At 59.5% G+C, this 26,770-nt stretch overlaps 1 protein-coding gene across 1 annotated transcript in view; it reads right to left on the reverse strand.

Annotated features, from left to right (window-relative positions):
• The window catches only part of CDC40 (cell division cycle 40), a 55,896-nt gene that overhangs the window by 14,317 nt on the left and 14,809 nt on the right, over positions 1–26,770 (reverse strand). Inside the window, exons 6-13 of the mRNA XM_076054481.1 lie at positions 24,885–24,981; positions 16,681–16,820; positions 15,260–15,334; positions 14,071–14,116; positions 7,066–7,167; positions 4,784–4,899; positions 2,516–2,649; positions 512–588 (exon numbers count right to left, since the gene is read on the reverse strand). Of these exons, the coding sequence (XP_075910596.1) occupies positions 512–588; positions 2,516–2,649; positions 4,784–4,899; positions 7,066–7,167; positions 14,071–14,116; positions 15,260–15,334; positions 16,681–16,820; positions 24,885–24,981 (787 nt within the window). The remainder of the gene's footprint in view (positions 1–511; positions 589–2,515; positions 2,650–4,783; positions 4,900–7,065; positions 7,168–14,070; positions 14,117–15,259; positions 15,335–16,680; positions 16,821–24,884; positions 24,982–26,770) is intronic.

The following is a 26,770-nucleotide window of genomic DNA, read 5'->3' on the forward strand; positions in this document are numbered from 1 at the left end:
GGCAGGGTGGTGAGTGAGTGAGTGAGCGGGTGGTGAGTGACCAGGGTGGTGAGTGAGTGAGTGAGCAGGGTGGTGAGTGAGCAGGGTGGTGAGTGATCAGGGTGAGTGAGTGAACAGGGTGGTGAGTGAGCAGGGTGGTGTGTGACCAGGGTGGTGAGTGAGTGAGCAGAGTGAGTGAGTGAACAGGGTGGTGAGTGAGCAGGGTGGTGAGTGAGTGAACAAGGTGGTGACTGAGCAGGGTGAGTGGGCAGGGTGGTGAGTGAGTGAGTGAGCGGGTGGTGAGTGACCAGGGTGGTGAGTGAGTGAGTGAGCAGGGTGGTGAGTGAACAGGGTGGTGAGTGAGCAGGGTGGTGAGTGAACAGGGTGGTGAGTGAGCAGGGTGGTGAGTGAGCAGGGTGGTGAGTGAGTGAGCAGGGTGGTGAGTGAGCAGGGTGGTGAGTGAGCAGGGTGGTGAGTGAGTGAGTGAGCGGGTGGTGAGTGAGTGACCAGGGTGGTGAGTGGCCTCCCTCACCGTTAGGAGACAGAGTCACGGCCGGCATGGAGTGCATACTGGGCTCAGCGATATACTTGAAGTCCACGGGGATGTCCCTGTGACACACAGGGGGACATCACCAGCAGCAGTCACCACCATCGTCACCATCATCACCACCATCGTCACCACCATCACCACCATCACCATCATCACCATCACCACCATTGTCACCACCATCATCACCATCGTCACCACCATCACCATCATCACCATCACCACCATCGTCACCACCATCACCACCATCGTCACCACCATCACCACCATCACCATCATCACCATCACCACCATCGTCACCACCATCACCACCATCGTCACCACCATCACCATCATCACCATCACCACCATCGTCACCACCATCACCACCATCGTCACCACCATCATCACCATCGTCACCATCACCACCATCGTCACCACCATCACCATCATCGTCACCACCATCACCATCATCACCACCACCACCACCACCATCATCATCGTCACCATCACCACCATCGTCACCACCATCACCACCATCGTCACCACCATCACCACCATCGCCATCATCATCACCATCGTCACCATCATCATCACCATCACCACCATCGCCATCATCATCACCATCGTCACCACCATCACCACCATCGTCACCATCACCACCACCATCGTCACCACCATCACCGCCATCATCACCACTATCATCACCATCACCACCATCACCGCCACCATCACCACCATCACCACCATCATCACCATCACCACCATCACCACTATCACCACCATCACCACCATCATCACCGCCACCATCACCACCATCATCACCATCACCACCATTATCACCATCACCACCATCATCACCATCACCGCCATCATCACCAACACCACCACCATCATCACCACTATCACCACCATCACCACTATCACCACCATCACTGCCACCATCACCACCATCACCGCCATCATCACCACCATCACCACCATCACCGCCATCACCACCACCATCACCGCCATCACCATCACCACTATCACCACCATCACTGCCACCATCACCACCATCACTGCCACCATCACCACCATCATCACCACCACCACCATCATCATCACCATCACGACCACTACGACCACCACCACCACCACCACCCACCCATGCGCGTGTGTGCGTGTGAGCGTGTGTGCATGTGTGTGTGCGTGTGAGCGCGTGTGTGTGCGTGTGCGTGCGTCTGCGTGCGTGTGTGCGTGCGTGTGTGTGCGTGTGTGTGTACGTGTGTGTGTGGCGTGTGTGTGTGTGTGTGTGGCGTGTGTGTGTGCGTGTGTGTGTGGCGTGTGTGTGTGTGCGTGTGCGTGTGTGTGTGGCGTGTGTGTGTGTGTGTGTGCGTGTGCGTGTGGCGTGTGTGTGTGTGGCGTGTGTGTGTGTGGCGTGTGTGTGTGTGGCGTGTGTGTGTGTGCGTGTGTGTGTGTGCGCGTGTGTGTGCGTGTGTGTGCGTGCATGTGTGCGCGTTAGTGTACGTGTGTGTGTGGTGTGTGTGTGTGTGGCGTGCGTGTGTGGCGTGTGTGTGTGGCGTGTGCGTGTGTGTGTGTGCGTGTGCGTGTGCGTGTGTGTGGCCTCAGGGTGCACATAGCCTGGCACAAACGTCGTGGTGACGTCACCGCCACTTAGTGGCGAATGGCGGTTGTTGTTGTGAGTGTGTGTGTGACGTGTGCGTGTGTGTGTGTGTATGTGAGTGTGTGTGTGCGTGTGTGCGTGTGTGCGTGTGAGTGTGTATGCGTGTGTGTGTGTGCTGTGTGTGTGTGTGTGGCGTGTGTGTGTGTGTGTGTGGCGTGTGTGTGTGTGGCGTGTGTGTGTGTGAGTGTGTATGCGTGTGTGTGTGTGTGTGGCGTGTGTGTGTGTGGCGTGTGTGTGTGTGGCGTGTGTGTGTGTGAGTGTGTATGCGTGTGTGTGCGTGTGTGTGTGTGTGTGGCGTGTGTGTGTGTCCGTGTGTATGCGTCTGTGTGTGTGCGCCCCCTCACCACTCCCACACACGAAGGCTCTTGTCGTCGCTGGTGCTCACGAAGCGACGGTTCTCGTCCACGAACGTGATGGTGTTCACCGCGCCCAGGTGCCGGTCGTACTCCTGCACCATCTCGCCCGACCGCACGTCCCACTGGGAGAGACACGGGGGAGAGACACGGGGGAGAGACACGGGGGAGAGACACGGGGGAGAGACACGGGGAGAGACACGGGGGGAGAGACACGAGGGAGAGACACGGGGAGAGACACGGAGACACGGGGGAGAGACACAGAGACACGGGGAGAGACACGGGGAGAGACACGGGGGAGAGACACGGAGACACGGGGAGAGACACGGAGACACGGGGGAGAGACACAGGGGGAGAGACACGGGGGGAGAAACACGGGGGAGAGACACGGGAGAGACACGGAGACACGGGGAGAGACACGGTGAGAGACACGGGGAGAGACACGGGGAGAGACACCGGGAGAGACACGGGGACACGGGGGAGAGACACGGAGACACGGGGAGAGACACGGGGAGAGACACGGAGACACGGGGGAGAGACACGGGGAGAGACACGGGGGAGAGACACGGGGGAGAGACACGGGGGAGAGACACGGGGGAGAGACACGGGGAGAGACACGGGGGAGAGACACGGGAGAGACACACGGACACGGTCAGAGACACGGGGGAGAGACACGGAGACACGGGGAGAGACACGGAGACACGGGGAGAGACACGGGGGAGAGACACGGCGGGAGACACGGAGACATGGGGGAGAGACACGGGGAGAGACACGGGGGAGAGATACGGGGAGAGACACGGGGAGAGACACGGGGGAGAGACACGGGAGAGACACACGGACACGGTCAGAGACACGGGGAGTGAACATGGGAATCTCTGTGTCTCTCAATGTCGTCTCTCTCCGTGCGTCTCTGTGTATCTCTCCGTGTGTATCCCTCTGTGTGTCTCCGTGTGTCTCTCTCTGTGTGTCTCCCTGTGTGTGTCTCTGTGTGTGTCTCTGTGTCTCTCTCTCCGTGTGTCTCTGTGTGTCTCCCTGTGTGTCTCTGTGTGTCTCTCACTGTGTGTGTCTCTGTGTGTCTCCCTGTGTGTCTCTGTGTGTCTCTCTGTATGTCTCTGTGTGTCTCCCTCTGTGTGTGTCTCTGTGTGTCTCCCTGTGTGTGTCTCTGTGTCTCTCTCTCCGTGTGTCTCTGTGTGTCTCCCTGTATGTCTCTGTGTCTCCCTCTGTGTGTCTCTGTGTCTCTCTCTGTGTCTCTCTCCGTGTGTCTCCCTCTGTGTGTGTCTGTGTCTCTGTGTGTCTCCCTGTGTGTCTCTGTGTCTCTCCGTGTGTCTCTGTGTGTCTCCCTCTGTGTGTCTCTGTGTCTCTCTCCGTGTGTCTCTGTGTCTCTCTCCGTGTGTCTCTGTGTCTCTCTCTGTGTGTCTGTCTCCCTGTGTGTCTCTCTCTGTGTGTCTCTGTGTCTCTCTCTGTGTGTCTCTGTGTCTCTCTCTGTGTGTCTCTGTGTCTCTCTCTGTGTGTCTCTGTGTCTCTCTCTGTGTGTCTCTGTGTGTGTGTCTCTGTGTCTCTCTCTGTGTGTCTCTGTATCTCTCTCTCTGTGTGTCTCACTCTGTGTGTCTCTGTGTCTCTGTGTCTCTCTCTGTGTGTCTCTGTGTCTCTCTCTGTGTGTCTCTGTGTGTGTGTCTCTGTGTCTCTCTCTGTGTGTCTCTGTGTGTCTCCCTGTGTGTCTCTGTGTCTCTCTCTGTGTGTCTCTGTGTGTGTGTCTCTGTGTCTCTCTCTGTGTGTCTCTGTGTGTCTCTCTGTGTGTCTCTGTGTCTCTCTCTGTGTGTCTCCCTCTGTGTGTCTCTGTGTCTCTCTCCGTGTGTCTCTGTGTGTCTCCCTGTGTGTCTCTGTGTCTCCCTCTGTGTGTCTCTGTGTCTCTCTCCGTGTGTCTCTGTGTGTCTCTGTGTGTCTCCCTCTGTGTGTCTCTGTGTCTCTCTCTCCGTGTGTCTCTGTGTGTCTCCCTCTGTGTGTGTCTCTGTGTCTCTGTGTGTCTCTGTGTCTCTCTCTCCGTGTGTCTCTGTGTCTCTCTCCGTGTGTCTCTGTGTCTCTCTCTCCGTGTGTCTCTGTGTGTCTCTGTGTGTCTCCCTGTGTGTCTCTCTGTGTCTCCCTCTGTGTGTCTCTGTGTCTCTCTCTCCATGTGTCTCTGTGTGTCTCCATGTATGTATCTGTGTGTCTCCCTCCGTGTGTCTCTGTGTGTCTCCCTCCGTGTGTCCCCGCGCGCGTTACCGTCACGATCTTCTTGTCGGACATGCCGGCCACGAACAGGTGCTGCTTGTCCTCATCCGGGTTGAACTGCACGCAGTACGGCACCTTGCGGTTGGAGAACTTGGACACACACACTCCTGTAAGAGAGACACGGGGGGGAAGGGCGCCTCAATGGTAAGATGTTGACTACCTCGCCTGGTACGCAGGAGGTCGCGGGTTCGATCCCGACCCTGACGACGCCTTCTGCTGCTGTAGATTTGGAGTCTGCGTCTCTCTCTCTCTCATCATCACGGTGGCTATGAGATGTTGACTACCTCGCCTGGTGTACAGGAGGTCGTGGGTTCAATCCCGATCCTGATGATGCCTGCTGCTGCTGTATATTTTGAGTCTGCGTCTCTCATCATCATCATCATCACGGTGGCTATGAGATGTTGACTACCTCGCCTGGTATACAGGAGGTCGCGAGTTCGATCCCGACCCTGACGATGCCTGCTGCTGTAGATTTGGAGTCTGTGTCTCTCTCTCTCATCATCATCACGGTGGCTATGAGATGTTGACTACCTCGCCGGGTGTACAGGAGGTCGCGAGTTCGATCCCGACCCTGACGATGCCTGCTGCTGCTGCTGCTGTGTATTTGGAGTCTGCGTCTCTCTTTCCCTCTCTCTCTCTCTCTCCCCGTGGTCGCGTGGATTCGTCTCCGAGTTTTCCCTCCGCATTCACAATGGACGTCACCGCGCGTGTTACAGTATTTGTCTGTCGCTATGAATTTCCACGCGGTGACGACGACGATGATGACGACGATGATGACGACGATGATGACGATGATGATGATGACGATGACGACGATGATGACGATGATGATGATGACGATGACGACGATGATGATGATGACGATGACGACGATGATGACGATGATGACGATGACGACAATGATGACGATGATGACGATGATGACGACGACGATGATGACGATGATGATGATGACGACGATGATGACGATGATGACGATGACGATGATGACGATGATGACGATGATGACGATGATGATGATGATGACGATGATGACGATGATGACGATGATGATGACGATGACGACGATGATGACGATGATGATGACGATGATGATGATGATGACGATGATGATGACGATGACGACGATGATGACGATGATGATGACGATGATGACGATGATGACGATGATGATGACAATGATGATGATGACGACGATGATGAAGACGATGACGATGATGACGATGACGACGATGATGACGATGACGATGATGACGATGACGACGATGATGACGATGACGATGATGATGATGACGATGATGACGATGATGACGATGATGATGACGACGATGATGATGACGATGATGATGACGATGATGACGATGATGATGACGACGATGATGATGACGATGATGATGATGACGATGATGACGATGATGATGACAATGATGATGACGATGATGATGACGATGAAGCCCGCTTGGCTGAGCTGCCGTCATTCGTGATGGCGAAGGGCCGCCTCTGAACAACTCGCTACAGCAACAGCGGCTCAGTGGTGGGGGGGCTTACACCTGGTTCACGATCAAACACAGCCTAGGGGGAGACACGCAGGGGGGAGCAGGCACGGGGGTGGGGGGGAGAGGGAGACACGGGGGGGGGGGGGGGGGAGAGGGAGACACGAGGAGGGACATGGGAGGGAGGGACATGGGGGGGGGGGAGGAGACACGGGGGTGGGGGAGGGAGAGACACGGGAGTGGGGGAGGGGAGCGGAGACACTGGGAGGAAGATAGGAGGAGGAGGTGGGGAGGAGGGGGGGAGGGAGGGAGGGAGGGAGGGAGGGGAGGGAGGGAGAGAGGGAGGGTGGGGAGGGATGGAGGGTGAGGAGGGAGGGGAGGGAGGGAGGGAGGTGGGGAGGGAGGGAGGGAGGGAGGGAGGGAGGGAGGGAGGGAGGGAGGGGAGGGAGGGAGGGAGGGAGGGAGGGAGGGAGGGAGGGAGGGAGGGAGGGAGGGGAGGGAGGGAGGGAGGGAGGGAGGGAGGGAGGGGAGGGAGGGAGGGAGGGAGGGAGGGAGGGAGGGAGAGAGGAGGGAGGGTGGGGAGGGAGAGAGGGAGGGAGGGTGGGGAGGGAGGGAGGGAGGGAGGGAGGGGAGGGAGGGAGGGAGGGAGGGAGGGAGGGAGGGGAGGGAGAGAGGGAGGGAGGGAGGGAGGGGAGGGAGGGAGGGAGGGTGGGGAGGGAGGGAGGGAGGGAGGGAGGGAGGGAGGGAGGGAGGGAGGGAGGGAGGGTCGATGTCTCTCACCGGTCTCCGTGTCCCACAGTTTGATGTTTCGGTCGTAGGCCGCACTCAGGAATTTGTCCCCGGCGTTGTTGAAGCAAACGTCACGAACAGCCTTGCTGTGGCCTACAGAGGTGGCATCGTCACCATCGTCACCATCGTCACCATCGTCACCATCGTCACCATCGTCATCACCATCATCACCATCATCACCATCGTGAACATCGTCACCATCGTCAACATCGTCAACATCATCACCATCGTCACCATCGTCACCATCGTCACCATCGTCACCATCGTCACCATCGTCACCATCAACGCCGCCATCATCACCATCGTCAACCTCATGAGGTGGTGTAGCTAGTAGCATTACACAGGGCGCGATCCGGTGATCACAACGTGTGTACTACTAATAAAATGTAGTGCAGTACCTTTCATCGTCAAAGCTGTCGTGCGTAGCACATAATGGGGTGGGCATGCCATATTTAAACACTGAGATGGAGCGTAGCGACTACTGTTTTTTCATGTTGTCATGCTACACACGGTGCGGATGGACTGGTGGTCACGTGGGGTAATGACAGAGGAGTCAGTCTGCAGTGTGAGTGGACTGGTGGCCACGGGGGGGTAATGACAGGGGGAGTCAGTCTGCAGTGTGAGTGGACTGGTGGCCACGGGGGGTAATGACAGAGGAGTCAGTCTGCAGTGTGAGTGGACTGGTGGCTATGGGAGGTAGTGACAGGGGAGTCAGCTGTGAGTGTGAGGGGACTAGTGGCCACGGGGGGTAATGACAGAGGAGTCAGTCTGCAGTGTGAGTGGACTGGTGGCCACGTGGGGTAATGACAGGGGAGTCAGTCTGGCAGTGTGAGTGGACTGGTGGTCACGTGGGGTAATGACAGGGGAGTCAGTCTGCAGTGTGAGTGGACTGGTGGCCATGGGAGGTGATGACAGGGGAGTCAGTCTGCAGTGTGAGTGGACTGGTGGCCACGGGGGGTAATGACAGAGGAGTCAGTCTGCAGTGTGAGTGGACTGGTGGCCACGGGGGGTAATGACAGGGGAGTCAGTCTGCAGTGTGAGTGGACTGGTGGCCACGAGAGGTAGTGACAGGGGAGTCAGCCTGCAGTGCGAGTGGACTGGTGGCCACGGGGGGGTAATGACAGGGGAGTCAGCCTGCAGTGCGAGTAGACTGGTGGCCACGGGGGGTAATGACAGGGGGAGTCAGTCTGCAGTGTGAGTGGACTGGTGGCCACGTGGGGTAATGACAGAGGAGTCAGTCTGCAGTGTGAGTGGACTGGTGGCCACGGGGGGTAATGACAGGGGGAGTCAGTCTGCAGTGTGAGTGGACTGGTGGTCACGTGGGGTAATGACAGGGGAGTCAGTCTGCAGTGTGAGTGGACTGGTGGCCATGGGAGGTGATGACAGGGGAGTCAGTCTGCAGTGTGAGTGGACTGGTGGCCACGGGGGGTAATGACAGAGGAGTCAGTCTGCAGTGTGAGTGGACTGGTGGCCACGGGGGGTAATGACAGGGGAGTCAGTCTGCAGTGTGAGTGGACTGGTGGCCACGAGAGGTAGTGACAGGGAGTCAGCCTGCAGTGCGAGTGGACTGGTGGCCACGGGGGGGTAATGACAGGGGAGTCAGCCTGCAGTGCGAGTAGACTGGTGGCCACGGGGGGTAATGACAGGGGGAGTCAGTCTGCAGTGTGAGTGGACTGGTGGCCACGTGGGGTAATGACAGGGGAGTCAGTCTGCAGTGTGAGTGGACTGGTGGCCACGGGGGGTAATGACAGGGGAGTCAGTCTGCAGTGTGAGTGGACTGCTGGCTACGGGGGGTAATGACAGGGGGAGTCAGTCTGCAGTGTGAGTGGACTGGTGGCTATGGGAGGTAGTGACAGGGGAGTCAGCTGTGAGTGTGAGGGGACTAGTGGCCACGTGGGGTAATGACAGGGGAGTCAGTCTGCAGTGTGAGTGGACTGGTGGCCACGTGGGGTAATGACAGGGGAGTTAGTCTGCAGTGTGAGTGGACTGGTGGCCACGTGGGGTAATGACAGGGGAGTCAGCTTGCAGTGTGAGTGGACTGGTGGCCACGTGGTGTAATGACAGGGGGAGTCAGTCTGCAGTTTGAGTGGACTGGTGGTCACGTGGGGTAATGACAGGGGAGTCAGTCTGCAGTGTGAGTGGACTGGTGGCCACGTGGGGTAATGACAGGGGAGTCAGTCTGCAGTGTGAGTGGACTGGTGGCCACGGGGGGTAATGACAGGGGAGTCAGTCTGCAGTGTGAGTGGACTGGTGGCCACGGGGGTAATGACAGGGGAGTCAGTCTGCAGTGTGAGTGGACTGGTGGTCACGTGGGGTAATGACAGGGGGAGTCAGTCTGCAGTGCGAGTGGACTGGTGGTCACGTGGTGTAATGACAGGGGAGTCAGTCTGCAGTGTGAGTGGACTGCTGGCTACGGGGGGTAATGACAGGGGGAGTCAGTCTGCAGTGTGAGTGGACTGGTGGCTATGGGAGGTAGTGACAGGGGAGTCAGCTGTGAGTGTGAGGGGACTAGTGGCCACGTGGGGTAATGACAGGGGGAGTCAGTCTGCAGTGTGAGTGGACTGGTGGCCACGGGGGGTAATGACAGGGGGAGTCAGTCTGCAGTGTGAGTGGACTGGTGGCCATGGGAGGTAGTGACAGGGGAGTCAGTCTGCAGTGTGAGTGGGACTGGTGGCCACAGGGGGTAATGACAGGGGAGTCAGTCTGCAGTGTGAGTGGACTGGTGGTCACAGGGGGTAATGACAGGGGAGTCAGTCTGCAGTGCAAGTGGACTGGTGGCCACAGGGGGTAATGACAGAGGAGTCAGCTTGCAGTATGAGTGGACTGGTGGTCACGTGGGGTAATGACAGGGGGAGTCAGTCTGCAGTGTGAGTGGACTTGTGGCTACGTGGGGTAATGACAGGGGGAGTCAGCTTGCAGTGCGAGGGGACTGGTGGTCACGTGGGGTAATGACAGGGGGAGTCAGTCTGCAGTGCGAGTGGACTGGTGGCTACGGGGGGTAATGACAGGGGGAGTCAGCCTGCAGTGTGAGTGGACTTGTGGCCACGTGGTGTAATGACAGGGGAGTCAGTTCTGCAGTGCGAGTGGACTGGTGGCTACGGGGGGTAATGACAGGGGAGTCAGTCTGCAGTGTGAGTGGACTGGTGGTCACGTGGGGTAATGACAGGGGAGTCAGTCTGCAGTGTGAGTGGACTGGTGGTCACGTGGGGTAATGACAGGGGAGTCAGTCTGCAGTGTGAGTGGACTGGTGGTCACGGGGGGTAATGACAGGGGGAGTCAGTCTGCAGTGTGAGTGGACTTGTGGTCACGTGGGGTAATGACAGGGGGAGTCAGCTTGCAGTGTGAGTGGACTGGTGGTCACGTGGGGTAATGACAGGGGGAGTCAGTCTGCAGTGTGAGTGGACTGGTGGTCACGTGGGGTAATGACAGGGGAGTCAGTCTGCAGTGTGAGTGGACTTGTGGCCACGTGGGGTAATGACAGGGGAGTCAGTCTGCAGTGCGAGTGGACTGGTGGCCACGTGGTGTAATGACAGGGGAGTCAGCTTGCAGTGCGAGTGGACTTGTGGCCACGTGGTGTAATGACAGGGGAGTCAGTCTGCAGTGCGAGTGGACTGGTGGCCACGGGAGGTAATGACAGGGGAGTCAGCCTGCAGTGTGAGTGGACTTGTGGCCACATGGGGTAATGACAGGGGGAGTCAGCCTGCAGTGTGAGTGGACTTGTGGCCACGTGGGGTAATGACAGGGGAGTCAGTCTGCAGTGTGAGTGGACTTGTGGCCACGTGGGGTAATGACAGGGGAGTCAGTCTGCAGTGCGAAGGGACTGGTGGCTACGTGGGGTAATGACAGGGGAGTCAGTCTGCAGTGTGAGTGGACTGGTGGCCACGTGGGGTAATGACAGGGGAGTCAGTCTGCAGTGTGAGTGGACTAGTGGCCTCGTGGGGTAATGACAGGGGAGTCAGCTTGCAGTGCGTGGGGACTTGTGACCATGGGAGGTAATGACAGGGGAGTCAGTCTGCAGTGTGAGTGGACTTGTGGCCACGTGGGGTAATGACAGGGGAGTCAGTCTGCAGTGCGAAGGGACTGGTGGCTACGTGGGGTAATGACAGGGGAGTCAGTCTGCAGTGTGAGTGGACTGGTGGCCACGTGGGGTAATGACAGGGGAGTCAGTCTGCAGTGCGAAGGGACTGGTGGCTACGTGGGGTAATGACAGGGGAGTCAGTCTGCAGTGCGAGTGGACTGGTGGCCACGGGGGGTAATGACAGGGGAGTCAGTCTGCAGTGTGAGTGGACTGGTGGTCACGTGGGGTAATGACAGGGGAGTCAGCCTGCAGTGCGAGGGGACTGGTGGCCACGTGGGGTAATGACAGGGGAGTCAGCCTGCAGTGTGAGTGGACTGGTGGTCACGTGGGGGTAATGACAAGGGAGTCAGTCTGCAGTGCGAGTGGACTGGTGGTCACGTGGGGTAATGACAGGGGAGTCAGCCTGCAGTGCGAGGGGACTGGTGGCCACGTGGGGTAATGACAGGGGAGTCGGTTGTGAGTGCGAAGGGACTGCTGGCTACGGGAATGATCGAGAAGGGAGCCTGGTCAGGCGACGGAAGATGACGGCCGAGTCTGCCGGTGGAGTGAGCGTCCAGAGTCGGCGAGAATGATCGAGTGTGGGGGGGGGCCTCGTGTTGAGACATCAGGGGGAGATGCGCGGGAGCCTCGGGGCTGTTGCGGTGGTGGGGGTGTCCGCCTGATGTCAAGTGTCAACGCGTCTCCAATCAAGAGCAGTCTCAAGAGAAGTGTGTCAAGTCGTCATTGCACTTGTACAGCCGCAACATTTACAAGCTTGGCTCCCCAACACACAAGCGGTGTGCTGTACTAGTATACTACACTATACACTACACTATACACTACACTATACACTACACTATATAACACTACACTATACACTAGTGCTGTACTAGTATACTACACTATACACTACACTATACACTAGTGCTGTACTAGTATACTACACTATACACTACACTATACACTACACTATACACTAGTGCTGTACTAGTACACTACACTATACACTACACTACACACTAGTGCTGTACTAGTAAACTACACTATACACTACACTATACACTAGTGCTGTACTAGTACACTACACTATACACTACACTATACACTACACTACACACTAGTGCTGTACTAGTATACTACACAATACACTACACTATACACTAGACTATACACTAGTGCTGTACTAGTATGCTACACTATACACTACACAATACACTATACACTACTATACACTACACTATACACTAGTGCTGTACTAGTACACCCCACTATACACTACACTATACACTACACTATAAACTACACTATACACCAGTGCTATACCAGTATACTACACTATACACTACACTATACACTACACTATACACTACACTATAAGCTACACTACACGCTACACTACACTATACACTACACTATACACTACACTATACGCTACACTACACGCTACACTACACACTACACGCTACACTACACACTACACTATACACTACACGCTACACTATACACTACATTATACACGAGTGCTGTGCTAGTGATGAATTGGCCACGTTCTGTTCACGTCACAAACCCCTCGCTAGTTGGCTGTGTCGGGTGGTGGCGTGTTGAACGACGACACAACAACATTTATATATTTACACGATCTAAGCCAACATAAAGCTGTCATGTGGATGCTATTGGTTGGCGAAAGCTTTGCTAAGTGTTAAACTGACCATAGAGGTGTGTACACACGGCACGGTGCGTGTGCGTGTGTGCGTGTGTGTGTGTTTGTGTGTGTGTGTGTGTGCGTGTGTGCGTGTGTGTGCGTGTGTGTGTGCGTGTGTGTGTGCGTGCGTGCGTGCGTGTTTGTGCGTGCGTGTGTGTGTGTGCGTGCGTGTTTGTGCGTGTGTGTTTGTGCGTGTGTGTGCGTGTGTGTGTCTGTGGGGCCTTACCATCAGTCCCACCAAAACTAAGCACCTGCCTGGGTATTTTGTACCATCGGACACTCCACCCCCACAACTCCCAATCGGTGATGGGGCAGTTGTGAAGAGAGAGTGGAGAGTTTCCCACTACCTGGGCAGTGTGCTTATGACCGGCTCCAGTTTAACAGCAGAGGTCTCACTGCGAATCAGTCGAGCGGCAATATCTTTTCATCGGTTGCGTAACGCTGTGTGGAAGCTACCTGGTCTGTCGCTCCGCACTAAGCTTCAGGTCTTCTCGGCCACGGTCATTCCCTCCCATCTCTACGCTTACGAAACGTGGACCCCCTAATGGAACATTTTCGCCGGTTAGAAACATTTAGGCTGGCCTGCCTACGATCCATCTTGGGTTTAACCAGACTGGATTCTGTGAGCTCACAAATCCTTGAAAGATCTGGGCAAGGTCTCATCGGTGAGCTCCTCCGGTGGGAAGGCTGCGATGGCTGGGTCATGTAGCCCGCATGCCCAGCCACCGCATGCCGAAACAGCTTTTGTTCGGCCGGATTGAGGGGGCTAAGCGGGCGCGGCACGGGCTAGAGAAGAGATGGAGTGATGTGGTACAGGAGGACGTGGAGCTGAGTGGACTTGCCGATGACTGGTACCAGCGGTGTCAAGATCCGTCTCTGTGGAGGAGGCTCGTGAAGGATGCTACTGGGCAGTTGGAGGCAGTCGCCCTCCAACAACAACGGAGGGCGGAGGAGCGACGCTCACAACAACGAGCGGAGCGCCGGGTGACTAAGGCACAGCAGGTTGGCACAGTAGGGGGCACAGGTGGTGCATCAGCCAGTCATCTCAGTCAGTCGACCCGTGGCACCTGGGTCTGCCCCGTGACCTCCTGCCAGCGGGCGTTCGACACTTCACGTGGCCTCAGGGTGCACATAGCCTGGCACAAGCGTCGTGGTGACGTCACCGCCACTTAGTGGCGAATGGCGGTTGTTGTGTGTGTGTGTGCGTGTGTGTGTGTGCGTGTGCTGAAGTCCTCACCGATGAACGTGCGGAGGCAACGGCGGTCTTTGTAGACTTCCCACAGCTGCACGCGCACACACCAAAGACAAAGGTCCCCCGCGTCGCCTTTGGCGGACTGGTCGGGGCAAGTGCTGTAGGAGCTGGCCACACACCCACCCCTCTCGTGTGCTGTGGGAGTGGGTGGCCAGCACCACGCCCGACCGCCTTTGTCTCCCCAGTTCTGGCGATGTTCACCACGCTAGCGCTACGCCGGCTACTCATTCGAGGCCGAGTCGACCTAGGGAGGCCCCAGGAAGCGGTTCGGAGACTCGTCACCGGCGGCGTTTGGTGGCCGTGAGCGGGAATCGAACTCGGGACGCCGGGTTGGTGGCGCTGACCGCTGCAACCAGCGCGGGAGGTCCTGGAAGCTCCACCGGACTCCGGTGGAGCTTGACGGCTCATTGGATTGCCTCCAGCGTGAAACTAACATGAGCCAGGCTCCCGTGTCGGGAATCTAACCCGGGCCCTCGTGCCCGTGAGGCCACGCGAGTGACACCACCACCGCCGCCACCACAGCCACCACCACCGCTACCACCAACACCACAGCCACCACCACCGCTACCACCACCGCCACCACCGCTACCACCACCACAGCCACCACCACCACCGCCACCACCACCACAGCCACCACCACCAACACCACCACAGCCACCACCACCGCCACCACCACCACCGCCACCACCACCGCCACCACCACAACCACCACCACCACCACCGCTACCACCAACACCACAGCCACCACCACAGCCACCACCGCTACCCACCACAGCCACCACCACCACCGCCACCAACACCACCGCTACCACCAACACCACAGCCACCACCACAGCCACCACCGCTACCACCACCAACACCACCGCCACCACCACAGCCACCACCACCGCCACCACCACCAACACCACCGATACCACCACAGCCACCACCACCACCGCTACCACCACAGCCACCACCACAGCCACACCACCGCCACCACCACCAACACCACTGCTACCACCACAGCCACCACCACCGCCACCACCACCACCACAGCCACCACCACCATCACCACCACCACCACAGCCACCACCACCACCCCCCCCCCCACCACCACCCCCCCACCACCACCACCACCCCCCCACCACCACCACCCCCCCACCACCACCACCCCCCCACCACCACCACCCCCCACCTTGATCTTGCAGTCCATGGAGGCAGAGAGGAGGAGGTGGGCGGTCTTGGGGAAGAGGCGGATGGCACTCACACCCTGGGGTCGCCACGGCAACGCGGGGAGACATCAACACCGGCACGGGAACGACACGCGGTGTACACTGTGTGTGTGTGTACACTGTGTGTGTGTACACTGTGTGTGTGTGTACACTGTGTGTGTGTACACTGTGTGTGTGTGTGTGTACACTGTGTGTGTGTACACTGTGTGTGTGTACACTGTGTGTGTGTACACTGTGTGTGTGTGTACACTGTGTGTGTGTACACTGTGTGTGTGTGTGTGTACACTGTGTGTGTGTACACTGTGTGTGTGTACACTGTGTGTGTGTGTGTACACTGTGTGTGTGTACACTGTGTGTGTGTACACTGTGTGTGTGTGTACACTGTGTGTGTACACAGTGTGTGTGTACACTGTGTGTGTGTACACTATGTGTGTGTACACTGTGTGTGTACACTGTGTGTGTGTACAGTGTTTGTGTGTGTATATATACTGTTTGTGTATGTATACACTCTGTGTATACACTGAGTGTGTGTGTGTACACTGTGTGTGTATGTGTACACTGTGTGTGTACACTGTGTGTGTATGTATACGGTGTGTGTGTATACACTGTGTGTGTGTAGATGTGTGTGTGTGTACACTGTGTGTGTGTACACTGTGTGTGTGTACACTGTGTGTGTGTAGATGTGTGTATGTGTACACTGTGTGTGTGTGTACACTGTGTGTGTGTGTACACTGTGTGTGTGTGTACACTGTGTGTGTAGATGTGTGTGTGTGTACACTGTGTGTGTGTACACTTTGTGTGTGTGTACAATGTGTGTGTGTACACTGCGTGTGTGTGTACACTGTGTGTGTGTGTACACTGTGTGTGTGTACACTGTGTGTACACTGTGTGTGTGTGTACACTGTGTGTGTGTACACTGTGTGTGTATACTGTGTGTGTGTGTACACTGTGTGTGTGTACACTGTGTGTGTGTGTGTGTACACTGTGTGTGTGTACACTGTGTGTGTGTACACTGTGTGTGTGTGTACACTGTGTGTGTGTGTGTACACTGTGTGTGTACACTGTGTGTGTGTGTAGATGTGTGTGTGTGTACACTGTGTGTGTGTACACTTTGTGTGTGTGTAGATGTGTGTGTGTAGATGTGTGTGTGTGTGTACACTGTGTGTGTGTCTGTGTACACTGTGTGTGTACACTGTGTGTGTGTGTACACTGTGTGTGTGTACACTGTGTGTGTGTGTGTAGATGTGTGTGTGTGTGTGTACACTGTGTGTGTGTACACTGTGTGTGTGTGTAGATGTGTGTGTGCACACTGTGTGTGTGTACACTGTGTGTGTGTACACTGTGTGTGTGTGTGTACACTGTGTGTGTGTGTGTGTGTACAGACCTTGGTGTGCCCGCCCCACACGTGGATCTGCTTCTTGGGGAGGTAACATTTGTCTGGGGGCTCCTCGGCCCGCAGGTTCACATCCACGTCCTGCGGAGCGTGGAGGTACGAGCGGCCCTGGTAGTCACAGCTCTCCTTCACTGCTCCGCAACGAGCCCATAGCGGCACACGGCGAGGGAGGTGGGGAGGGAGACACGGGGAGGGAGACACGGGGAGGGAGACACGGGGAGAGAGACACGGGGAGGGGGATACGGGGAGGGAGACACGGGGAGGGAGATGGGGAGGGAGATGGGGAGGGAGACACGGGGAGGGAGACACGGGAGGGAGACACGGGGAGGGAGACACGGGGAGGGGGATACGGGGAGGGAGACACGGGGAGGGGATACGGGGAGGGAGACACGGGGAGGGAGACACGGGGAGGGAAACACGGGGAGGGAGACACGGGGAGGGAGACACGGGGAGGGAGACACGGGGAGGGAGACACGGGGAGGGAGACACGGGGATGGGGATACGGGGAGGGAGACACGGGGAGGGAGACACGGGGAGGGAAACACGGGGAGGAGACACGGGGAGGGGGATACGGGGAGGGAGACACGGGGGAGGGAGACACGGGGAGGGAGACACGGGGAGGGAGACACGGGGAGGGGGATACGGGGAGGGAGACACGGGGAGGGAGACACGGGGAGGGAGACACGGGGGAGGGAGACACGGGGAGGGAGACACGGGGAGGGAGACACGAGGAGGGAGACACGGGGAGGGAGACACGGGGAGGGGGATACGGGGAGGGAGACAGGGGGAGGGAGATGGGGAGGGAGACGGGGAGGGAGATGGGGAGGGAGATGGGGAGGGAGACACGGGGAGGGAGATGAGGAGGGAGACACGGGGAGGGAGACACGGGGAGGGAGATGGGGAGGGAGACACGGGGAGGGAGACACGGGAGGGGAGACACGGGGAGGGAGACACGGGGATGGAGATGGGGAGGGAGATGGGGAGGGAGACACGGGGAGGGAGATGAGGAGGAGACACGGGGAGGGAGACACGGGGAGGGAGATGGGGAGGGAGACCACGGGGAGGGAGACACGGGGAGGGAGACACGGGGAGGGAGACACGGGGATGGAGACACGGGGAGGGAGACACAGGGAGGGAGACACGGGGAGGGAGATGGGGAGGGAGATGGGGAGGGAGACACGGGGAGGGAGACACGGGGAGGGAGACACGGGGAGGAGACACGGGGAGGGAGACACGGGGAGGGAGAAGGGGAGGGAGATGGGGACGGAGACACGGGGAGGGAGATGGGGAGGGAGATGGGAGGGAGATGGGGAGGGAGATGGGGAGGGAGATGGGGACGGAGATGGGGAGGGAGATGGGGACGGAGACACGGGGGAGGGAGACACGGGGAGGGAGACACGGGAGGGAGACACGGGGAGGGAGACACGGGAGGGAGATGAATGAGAACACACGGGGAGGGAGACACGGGGAGGGAGACACGGGGAGGGAGACACGGGGAGGGAGATGGGGAGGGATGGGGAGGGAGATGGGGAGGGAGATGCGGGGGAGGACGCGGGGAGGGAGACGCGGGAGGGGAGAGGAGGAGAGATGGGGAGACACGGGGGGGAGACAGGTGAGCGATGCACTGAGTGAGGGGACACACAGCACACGTACAGAACTCTCTCTCTCCCACTCTCTCTCCCCCACTCTCTCCCCACTCTCTCCCTCTCTCCCCCCACTCTCCCCCCCACTCTCCCCACCCCTCTCCCCCCACTCTCTCCCCACTCTCTCCCCACTCTCTCTCCCCCTCTCCCCCCACTCCCTCCACTCTGCCCACTCTCCCCCCACTCTCCCTCTCTCCCTCTCCCCCCACTCTCTCCCCACTCTCTCTCCCTCGCCCACTCTCTCCCCACTCTCTCTCCCCACTCTCTGCCCTCTCTCCCCCACTCTCCCCCACTCTCTCCCCCCACCCCCTCCCCCCACTCTCTCCCCACTCCCTCCACTCCCCACTCTCCCCACTCTCCCCCCACTCTCCCTCCCCCCACTCTCTCTCTCCCACTCTCTCTCTCCCACTCTCTCTCTCCCCACTCTCTCTCTCCCACTCTCTCCCCCACTCTCTCTCCCCTACCTCTCCCCCCACTCTCTCCCCCCACTCCCTCCACTCCCTCCACTCTCCCCACTCTCCCCACTCTCCCCACTCACTCTCCCCTCTCCCCACTCTACTCTCTCCCCACTCTCTCCCCTCTCTCTCTCTCTCCCTCACTCTCTCTCTCCCCACTCTCCCCTCTCTCCCCTCTCCCCCACTCTCTCCCCCTCTCCCCCCACTCTCCCCCACTCTCCCCCCACTCTCTCCCTCTCTCTCCACTCTCTCTCTCTCTCTCTCCCCACTCTCCCACCTCTCCCCCTACTCTCCCCCACTCTCCCCCACTCTCTCTCCCCACTCTCTCCCCACTCTCTCTCTCCCCACTCTCTCCTCTCTCCCCCACTTCCACTCTCTCCCCCACTCTCTCCCCCACTCTCTCCCCCCACCCCCTCTCCCCCCCACTCTCTCCCACTCTCTCCCTCTCCCCCCACTCCTCCACTCTCCCCACTCTCCCCCCACTCTCCCCCTCCCTCTCTCTCCCCCACTCTCTCCCCACTCTCCCCTCTCTCCCCACTCCCCCCACTCTCTCTCCCCCACCCTCTCCCCCACTCTCCCCCCACTCTCCCTCCCCCACTCTCCCCCACTCTCCCCCACTCCTCCCCTCTCCCCCCACTCCCCCCACTCTCCCCCACTCTCCCCCCACTCTCTCCCCACTCTCTCCGCCACTCTCTCCCCACTCTCTCCCACTCTCCCACTCCCTCCCCACTCTCCCCCCACTCTCCCACTCTCTCCCCACTCTCCCCTCTCTCTCTCCATTCTCCCCACTCTCTCCTACTCTCTCCTACTCTCTCCCTCCCCACTCTCCCCCACTCTCTCCCCTCTCTCCCCCCACTCTCTCTCCCCACTCTCTCCGCCACTCTCTCCCCACTCTCTCCACTCTCCCCACTCTCTCCCCACTCTCCCCACTTTCTCCCCACCCTCTCCCCACCTCCCCTCTCCCCCTCTCCCCCTCTCCCCCCACTCTATCCCCACTCTCCCCCCACTCTCCCCCCACCCTCTCCCCACTCTCTCCCCACTCTCTCTGCACTCTCCCCCCACTCTCCTCCACCTCCCCACTCTCCCCCACTCTCTCCCCACTCTCTCCCCACTCCCCCCACTCTCTCTCTCCCTCTCTCTCCCCTCTCTCCCCTCTCTCCCCTCTCTCCCCTCTCTCCCTCTCTCCCCACTCCCCCCACTCTCCCCACTCTCTCCCCACTCTCTCCCCCACTCTCCCCACTCTCTCCCACTCTCCCTCTCTCTCCACTCTCCCCACTCTCTCCCCACTCTCTCTCCCCTCTCTCCCCACTCTCTCCCCCCACTCTCTCCCTCTCTCTCCCCACTCTCTCCCCTCTCTCTCCCCACTCTCTCCCCCCACTCTCCCCACTCTCTCCCCACTCTCCCCCTCTCTCTCCACTCTCCCCACTCTCTCTCCCCACTCTCTCCCCTCTCTCTCCCCTCTCTCCCCACTCTCCCCCCCACTCTCTCCCACTCTCCCCACTCTCTCCCCACTCTCCCCCACTCTCTCCCCACTCTCCCCCTCTCTCCCCACTCTCTCTCCCCACTCTCTCTCCACTCTCTCCACTCTCTGCCCTCTCTCCCCACTCTCCCACTCTCTCTCTCCACTCTCCCCTCTCTCTCCCCACTCTCTCCCTCTCTCCCCTCTCTCCCCACTCTCTCCCCACTCTCTCCCCACTCTCCCCACTCCCCACTCTCTCCGCCACTCTCTCCCACTCTCTCCCCACTCTCCCCACTCCCCACTCTCTCCCTCTCTCTCTCCACTCTCCCCACTCTCCCCACCCCCACTCTCTCCCCACTCTCTCCCTCTCTCCCCCCACTCCCCCACTCTCTCCCCATTCTCCCCCACTCTCTCCCCACTCTCTCCGCCACTCTCTCCCCACTCTCTCCCCACTCTCCACTCTCCCCACTCCCCCTCCCCACTCTCTCCCCACTCTCCCCTCTCTCTCCCCCACTCTCCCCACTTTCTCCCTCCCCACCCTCCCCACTCTCCCTCTCCCCCACTCTCTCCCACCTCTCCCCCACCTCCCCCCACTCTCTCCCCCACTCTCCCCACTCTCTCCCTCTCTCCCCCACTCTCCCCCCCACTCTCTCCCCCCACCCCCTCTCCCCCACTCTCTCCCCCTCTCCCCACACTCTCCCCCCACTCTCTCCCCCCACTCTCTCCCCCACTCTCTCCCTCTCTCCCCCCACTCTCTCCGCCACTCTCTCCCCCACTCTCTCCCCACTCTCCCCACTCCCTCCCACTCTTCCCCACTCTCCCCCCCACTCTCCCCACTTTCTCCCTCTCTCCCTCTCTCTCCCCCTCCCTCTCCCCACTCTCCCCCCACTCTCCCCCCACCCTCCCCACCCTCTCCCCACTCTCTCTGCCTCTCTGCACTCTCCACTTCCTCCACTCTCCCACTCTCCCCCACTCCCTCCCCACTCTCTCCCCACTCCCCCCACTCCCCCCTCTCTCTCTCCCCTCTCTCTCCCCTCTCTCTCCCCTCTCTCTCCCCTCTCTCCCTCTCTCCCCCACTCTCTCCCCCCACTCTCTCCCCCCACTCTCCCACTCTCCCCCATCACTCCCTCCCCACTCTCTCCCCACTCTCTCCCCCTCTCTCTCCCCACTCTCCCCACTCTCTCCCCACTCTCTCCCCCCACTCTCCCCCACTCTCTCCCCACTCTCCCCTCTCTCTCTCCATTCTCCCCACTCTCTCCCTACTCTCTCTCACTCTCTCTCCCTCTCTCTCCCCACTCTCTCCCCCCACTCTCTCCCCTCTCTCTCTCCCCACTCTCCCCACTCTCTCCCCACACTCTCCCCCCACTCTCCCCCACTCTCTCCCCACTCTCCCCTCTCTCTTCCACTCTCCCCACTCTCTCCCCACTCTCTCTCCCCTCTCTCTCCCCACTCTCTCCCCCCACTCTCTCCCCACTCTCCCCCCACTCTCCCCCTCTCTCTCCCCACTCTCTCCCACTCTCTCTCCACTCTCTCCACTCTCTCTCTCCCCACTCTCCCCACTCTCTCTCCACTCTCCCTCTCTCCCTCTCTCCCCCACTCTCTCCCCTCTCTCTCCCCTCACTCTCTCCCCCACTCTCTCCCCACTCTCCTTCCACTCCCCACTCTCTCCGCCACTCTCTCCCCACTCTCTCCACTCCCCACTCTCTCCCCTCTCTCTCTCCACTCTCCCCACTCTCCCCACCCTCCCTCTCCCCTCTCCCCCCACTCCCTCCCCCACTCTCTCCTCTCTCCCCCACTCCCCCCACTCTCTCCCCACTCTCTCCCCACTCTCCCCCCACTCTCTCCCCCCACTCTCTCCCCACTCTCTCCCCACTCTCTCCACTCCCTCCCCCCTCTCCCTCTCTCCCCCACTCTCCCCTCTCTCCCCCACTCCCCCACTCTCTCCCCACTCTCTCCCCACTCTCCCCCCACTCTCTCCCCCGCCCCACTCCCTCCCCACTCTCTCCACTCCCTCCCCACTCTCTCCCCACTCTCTCCCCACTCTCCCCCTCTCTCCCCCACTCTCCCCACTTTCTCCCCTCTCTCCCCACCCTCTCCCCACTCTCCCCCCTCTCCCTCTCCCCCACTCTCTCCCCACTCCCCCACCCTCTCCCCACTCTCTCCCCCACTCTCTCCCCACTCTCTCTGCACTCTCCCCCCACTCTCCTCCACTCTCCCCACTCTCCACTCTCTCCCCACTCTCTCCCCACTCCCCCACTCTCTCCCTCTCTCTCCCCTCTCTCTCCCCTCTCTCTCCTCTCCCCTCTCTCTCCCCTCTCTCCCCTCTCTCCCCCTCTCTCTCTCCACCTCCCCACTCTCTCCCCACTCTCTCTCCCCTCTCTCCCCACTCTCTCCCCCACTCTCTCCCCTCTCTCTCTCCCCACCTCTCCCCACTCTCCCCCCACTCTCCCACCCTACCCCTCCCCTCTCTCTCCACTCTCCCCACTCTCTCCCCACTCTCTCTCTCTCCCCACCTCTCTCCCCTCTCTCTCCCCACTCTCTCCCCCACTCTCTCCCCACTCTCTCCCCACTCTCCCACTCTCCCCCTCTCTCCCCACTCTCTCTCCCCACTCTCTCCACTCTCTCCACTCTCTCGTCCTCTCTCTCCCCACTCTCCCCACTCTCTCTCCACTCTCCCCTCTCTCTCCCCACTCTCTCCCCTCTCTCTCCCTCCCCACTCTCTCCCCACTCTCTCCCCCACTCTCTCCCCACTCTCCCCCCACTCTCTCCCCCACTCTCCCCCTCTCTCTCCCCCACTCTCTCTCCACTCTCTCCACTCTCAAGCCCTCTCTCCCCACTCTCCCCACTCTCTCTCCACTCTCCCCTCTCTCTCCCCACTCTCTCCCCTCTCTCTCCCCTCTCTCCCCACTCTCTCCCCACTCTCTCCCCACTCTCTCCCCACTCTCCCCACTCTCCCACTCCCCACTCTCCGCCACTCCCTCCCCCACTCTCTCCCCACTCTCCCCACTCCCCACTCTCTCCCCTCTCTCTCCACTCTCCCCACTCTCCCCCACCCCTCCCCCTCTCTCTCCCCACTCTCTCTCCCCACTCTCTCTCTCCACTCTCTCCACTCTCTGTCTCCCTCCCCCTCCCCACTCTCCACTCTCCCTCTCTCCCTCTCTCCCCACTCTCTCCCTCCCTCCCACTCTCTCCCCACTCTCCCCACTCCCCACTCTCTCCGCCACTCTCTCCCCACTCTCTCCACTCCCCCACTCTCTCCCCTCACTCTCCCCACTCTCCCCACCCTCCCCTCCCCCTCTCCCCACTCTCCCCCACTCTCTCTCTCCCCCCACTCCCCACTCTCTCCCCACTCTCTCCCCACTCTCCCCCCACTCTCTCCCCACTCTCCCCACTCTCTCCACTCCCTCCCCTCTCCCCCTCTCCCCCCACTCTCTCCCCCACTCTCTCTCCCTCTCTCCCCCACTCCCCACTCTCTCCCCACTCTCTCCCCACTCTCCCCACTCTCTCCCCCCACTCTCTCCCACTCTCTCCCCACTCTCTCCACTCCCTCCCCTACTCTCTCCCACTCTCTCCCACTCTCCTCTCTCTCCCCCACTCCCCACTTTCTCCCAGGCACCCCCCCACCAACCCCCACACACTCCCCCCACTCTCCCCCACACTCCCCCACTCTCCCCCCACTCTCCCCCACTCCCTCCCCCCACTCTCCCCACTCTCCCCCACTCTCTCCACTCTCCCACTCCCCCCACTCTCTCCCCTCTCTCCCCTCTCTCTCCCCTCTCTCTCCCCTCTCTCCCCTCTCTCTCCCCTCTCTCCCCTCTCTCTCCCCCCTCTCCCCCACTCTCTCCCCTCTCCCCCCACTCTCCCCTCTCTCTCCCCCCCTCTCTCCCCACTCTCTCCCCCCTCTCCCCACTCTCACCCCACTCTCCCCCTCTCTCTCTCCACTCTCCCCACTCTCTCCCCACTCTCTCTCTCCCCACTCTCTCTCCCCCTCTCTCTCCCCACTCTCCCCCACTCTCTCCCCACTCTCTCCCCACTCTCCCCCCTCTCTCTCCCCACTCTCTCTCCCCACTCTCTCTCCACTCTCTCCACTCTCTGCCCTCTCTCCCCACTCTCCCCACTCTCTCTCCACTCTCCCCTCTCTCTCCCCACTCTCTCCCCTCTCTCTCCCCTCTCTCCCCACTCTCTCCCCACTCTCTCCCCCACTCTCTCCCCACTCTCCCCCCACTCTCTCCCCACTCTCCCCCCTCTCTCTCCCCACTCTCTCTCCACTCTCTCCACTCTCTGCCCTCTCTCCCCACTCTCCCCACTCTCTCTCCACTCTCCCCTCTCTCTCCCCACTCTCTCCCCTCTCTCTCCCCTCTCTCCCCACTCTCTCCCCACTCTCTCCCCACTCTCTCCCCACTCTCCCCACTCTCCCCACTCCCCACTCTCTCCGCCACTCTCTCCCCACTCTCTCCCCACTCTCCCCACTCCCCACTCTCTCCCCTCTCTCTCTCCACTCTCCCCACTCTCCCCACCCTCCCCACTCTCTCCCCACTCTCTCTCCCCCCACTCCCCCCACTCTCCCCACTCCCCCCACTCTCTCCCCACTCTCCCCACTCTCCCCACTCTCTCCCCACTCTCTCTCTCCCCGCCCACCGTGTAGAATTGTCTTCTCCTCCACGGCCGCCTCCTCCTCCCTGCGGCCGCGTTTCTGCCTCTTGGCCGTGATCTCGTCCAGCTCCTTCTGCTCCTCCTGCAACAACGCACAGGCGCAGACAAAGATCCCCCGGGTAGCCTTCAGCGGACCGCCGGGGCAAGTGCCGTTGGCGAACAGCGGCGGCGGTGCACGAGGGGGTGGGTGGCCAGCACCACGCCCGGCCGCCTTTGTCTCCCCAGTGGCGATGTTCACAACGCACCGCTACACCAGGTAACTCATTTGTTGAGGCTGAGTCGACCTAGGGTAGGCCCAGGACCGGTTCAGATAATCGGCACAGGCGGTGTTGGCCGGGAGCGGGAATCGAAAGCGGGTCGCCAGGTTCGTAATGCAGCATAGCGCTAACCACTGCACCACCACCACCACCACTCTGTGTTGTACACCGTGCACACAGAGACACACACACACAGAGACACAGCACACACAGAGACACACACACACAGAGACACACACACAGAGACACACACACAGAGACACACACACACACAGAGACACGCACACACAGAGACACGCACACACACATAGAAACACAGCACACACAGAGAGACACGCACACACAGAGACACACACACACAGAGACACACACACAGAGACACACACACACAGACACGCACACACATAGAGACACAGCACACACAGAGACACACACACAGAGGCACAGCACACACAGAGACACACACACAGAGAGACACGCACACACAGAGACACACACACAGAGACACACACACACAGAGAGACACACACACACAGAGAGACACGCACACACAGAGACACAGCACAGAGAGACACGCACACACAGAGAGACACGCACACACAGAGAGACACGCGCACACAGAGACACACACACAGAGACACGCACACAGAGACACGCACACACAGAGACATGCACACACAGAGACACGCACACACAGAGAAACACGTACACACACAGAGACACACACACATAGAGACACACACACACAGAGACACACACACACAGAGACACACACACACACACAGAGACACACACACAGAGACACACACACACAGAGACACGCACACACACAGAGACACGCACACACACAGAAACACGCACACACACACAGACACGCACACACAGAGACACGCACACACACAGAGACACGCACACACAGAGACACACGCACAGAGACACACACACAGAGACACACACACACAGAGACACGCACATAGAGACACACACACAGAGTTACACACACACAGAGACACGCACACACACAGAGACACGCACACACAGAGACACGCACACACAGAGACACAGCACACACAGAGACACAGCACACACAGAGACACGCACACACACAGAAACACACACACACAAAGACACACACACACACAGAGACACACACACACACAGAGACACACACACAGAGACACACACACAAAGACACGCACACACACAGAGACACACACACAGAGACACACACACACAGAGACACACACACAGAGACACACACACACAGACACGCACACACATAGAGACACAGCACACACAGAGACACACACACAGAGGCACAGCACACACAGAGACACACACACAGAGAGACACGCACACACAGAGACACACACACAGAGACACACACACACAGAGAGACACACACACACAGAGAGACACGCACACACAGAGACACAGCACAGAGAGACACGCACACACAGAGAGACATGCACACACAGAGAGACACGCGCACACAGAGACACACACACAGAGACACGCACACAGAGACACGCACACACAAAGACATGCACACACAGAGACACGCACACACAGAGAAACACGTACACACACAGAGACACACACACATAGAGACAC

This window comes from Petromyzon marinus, chromosome 66, assembly GCF_048934315.1.
Source record: "Petromyzon marinus isolate PM22_M1 ecotype Great Lakes invasive population chromosome 66, UKy_Petmar_22M1.pri1.0, whole genome shotgun sequence".
Taxonomy (NCBI): domain Eukaryota; kingdom Metazoa; phylum Chordata; class Hyperoartia; order Petromyzontiformes; family Petromyzontidae; genus Petromyzon; species Petromyzon marinus.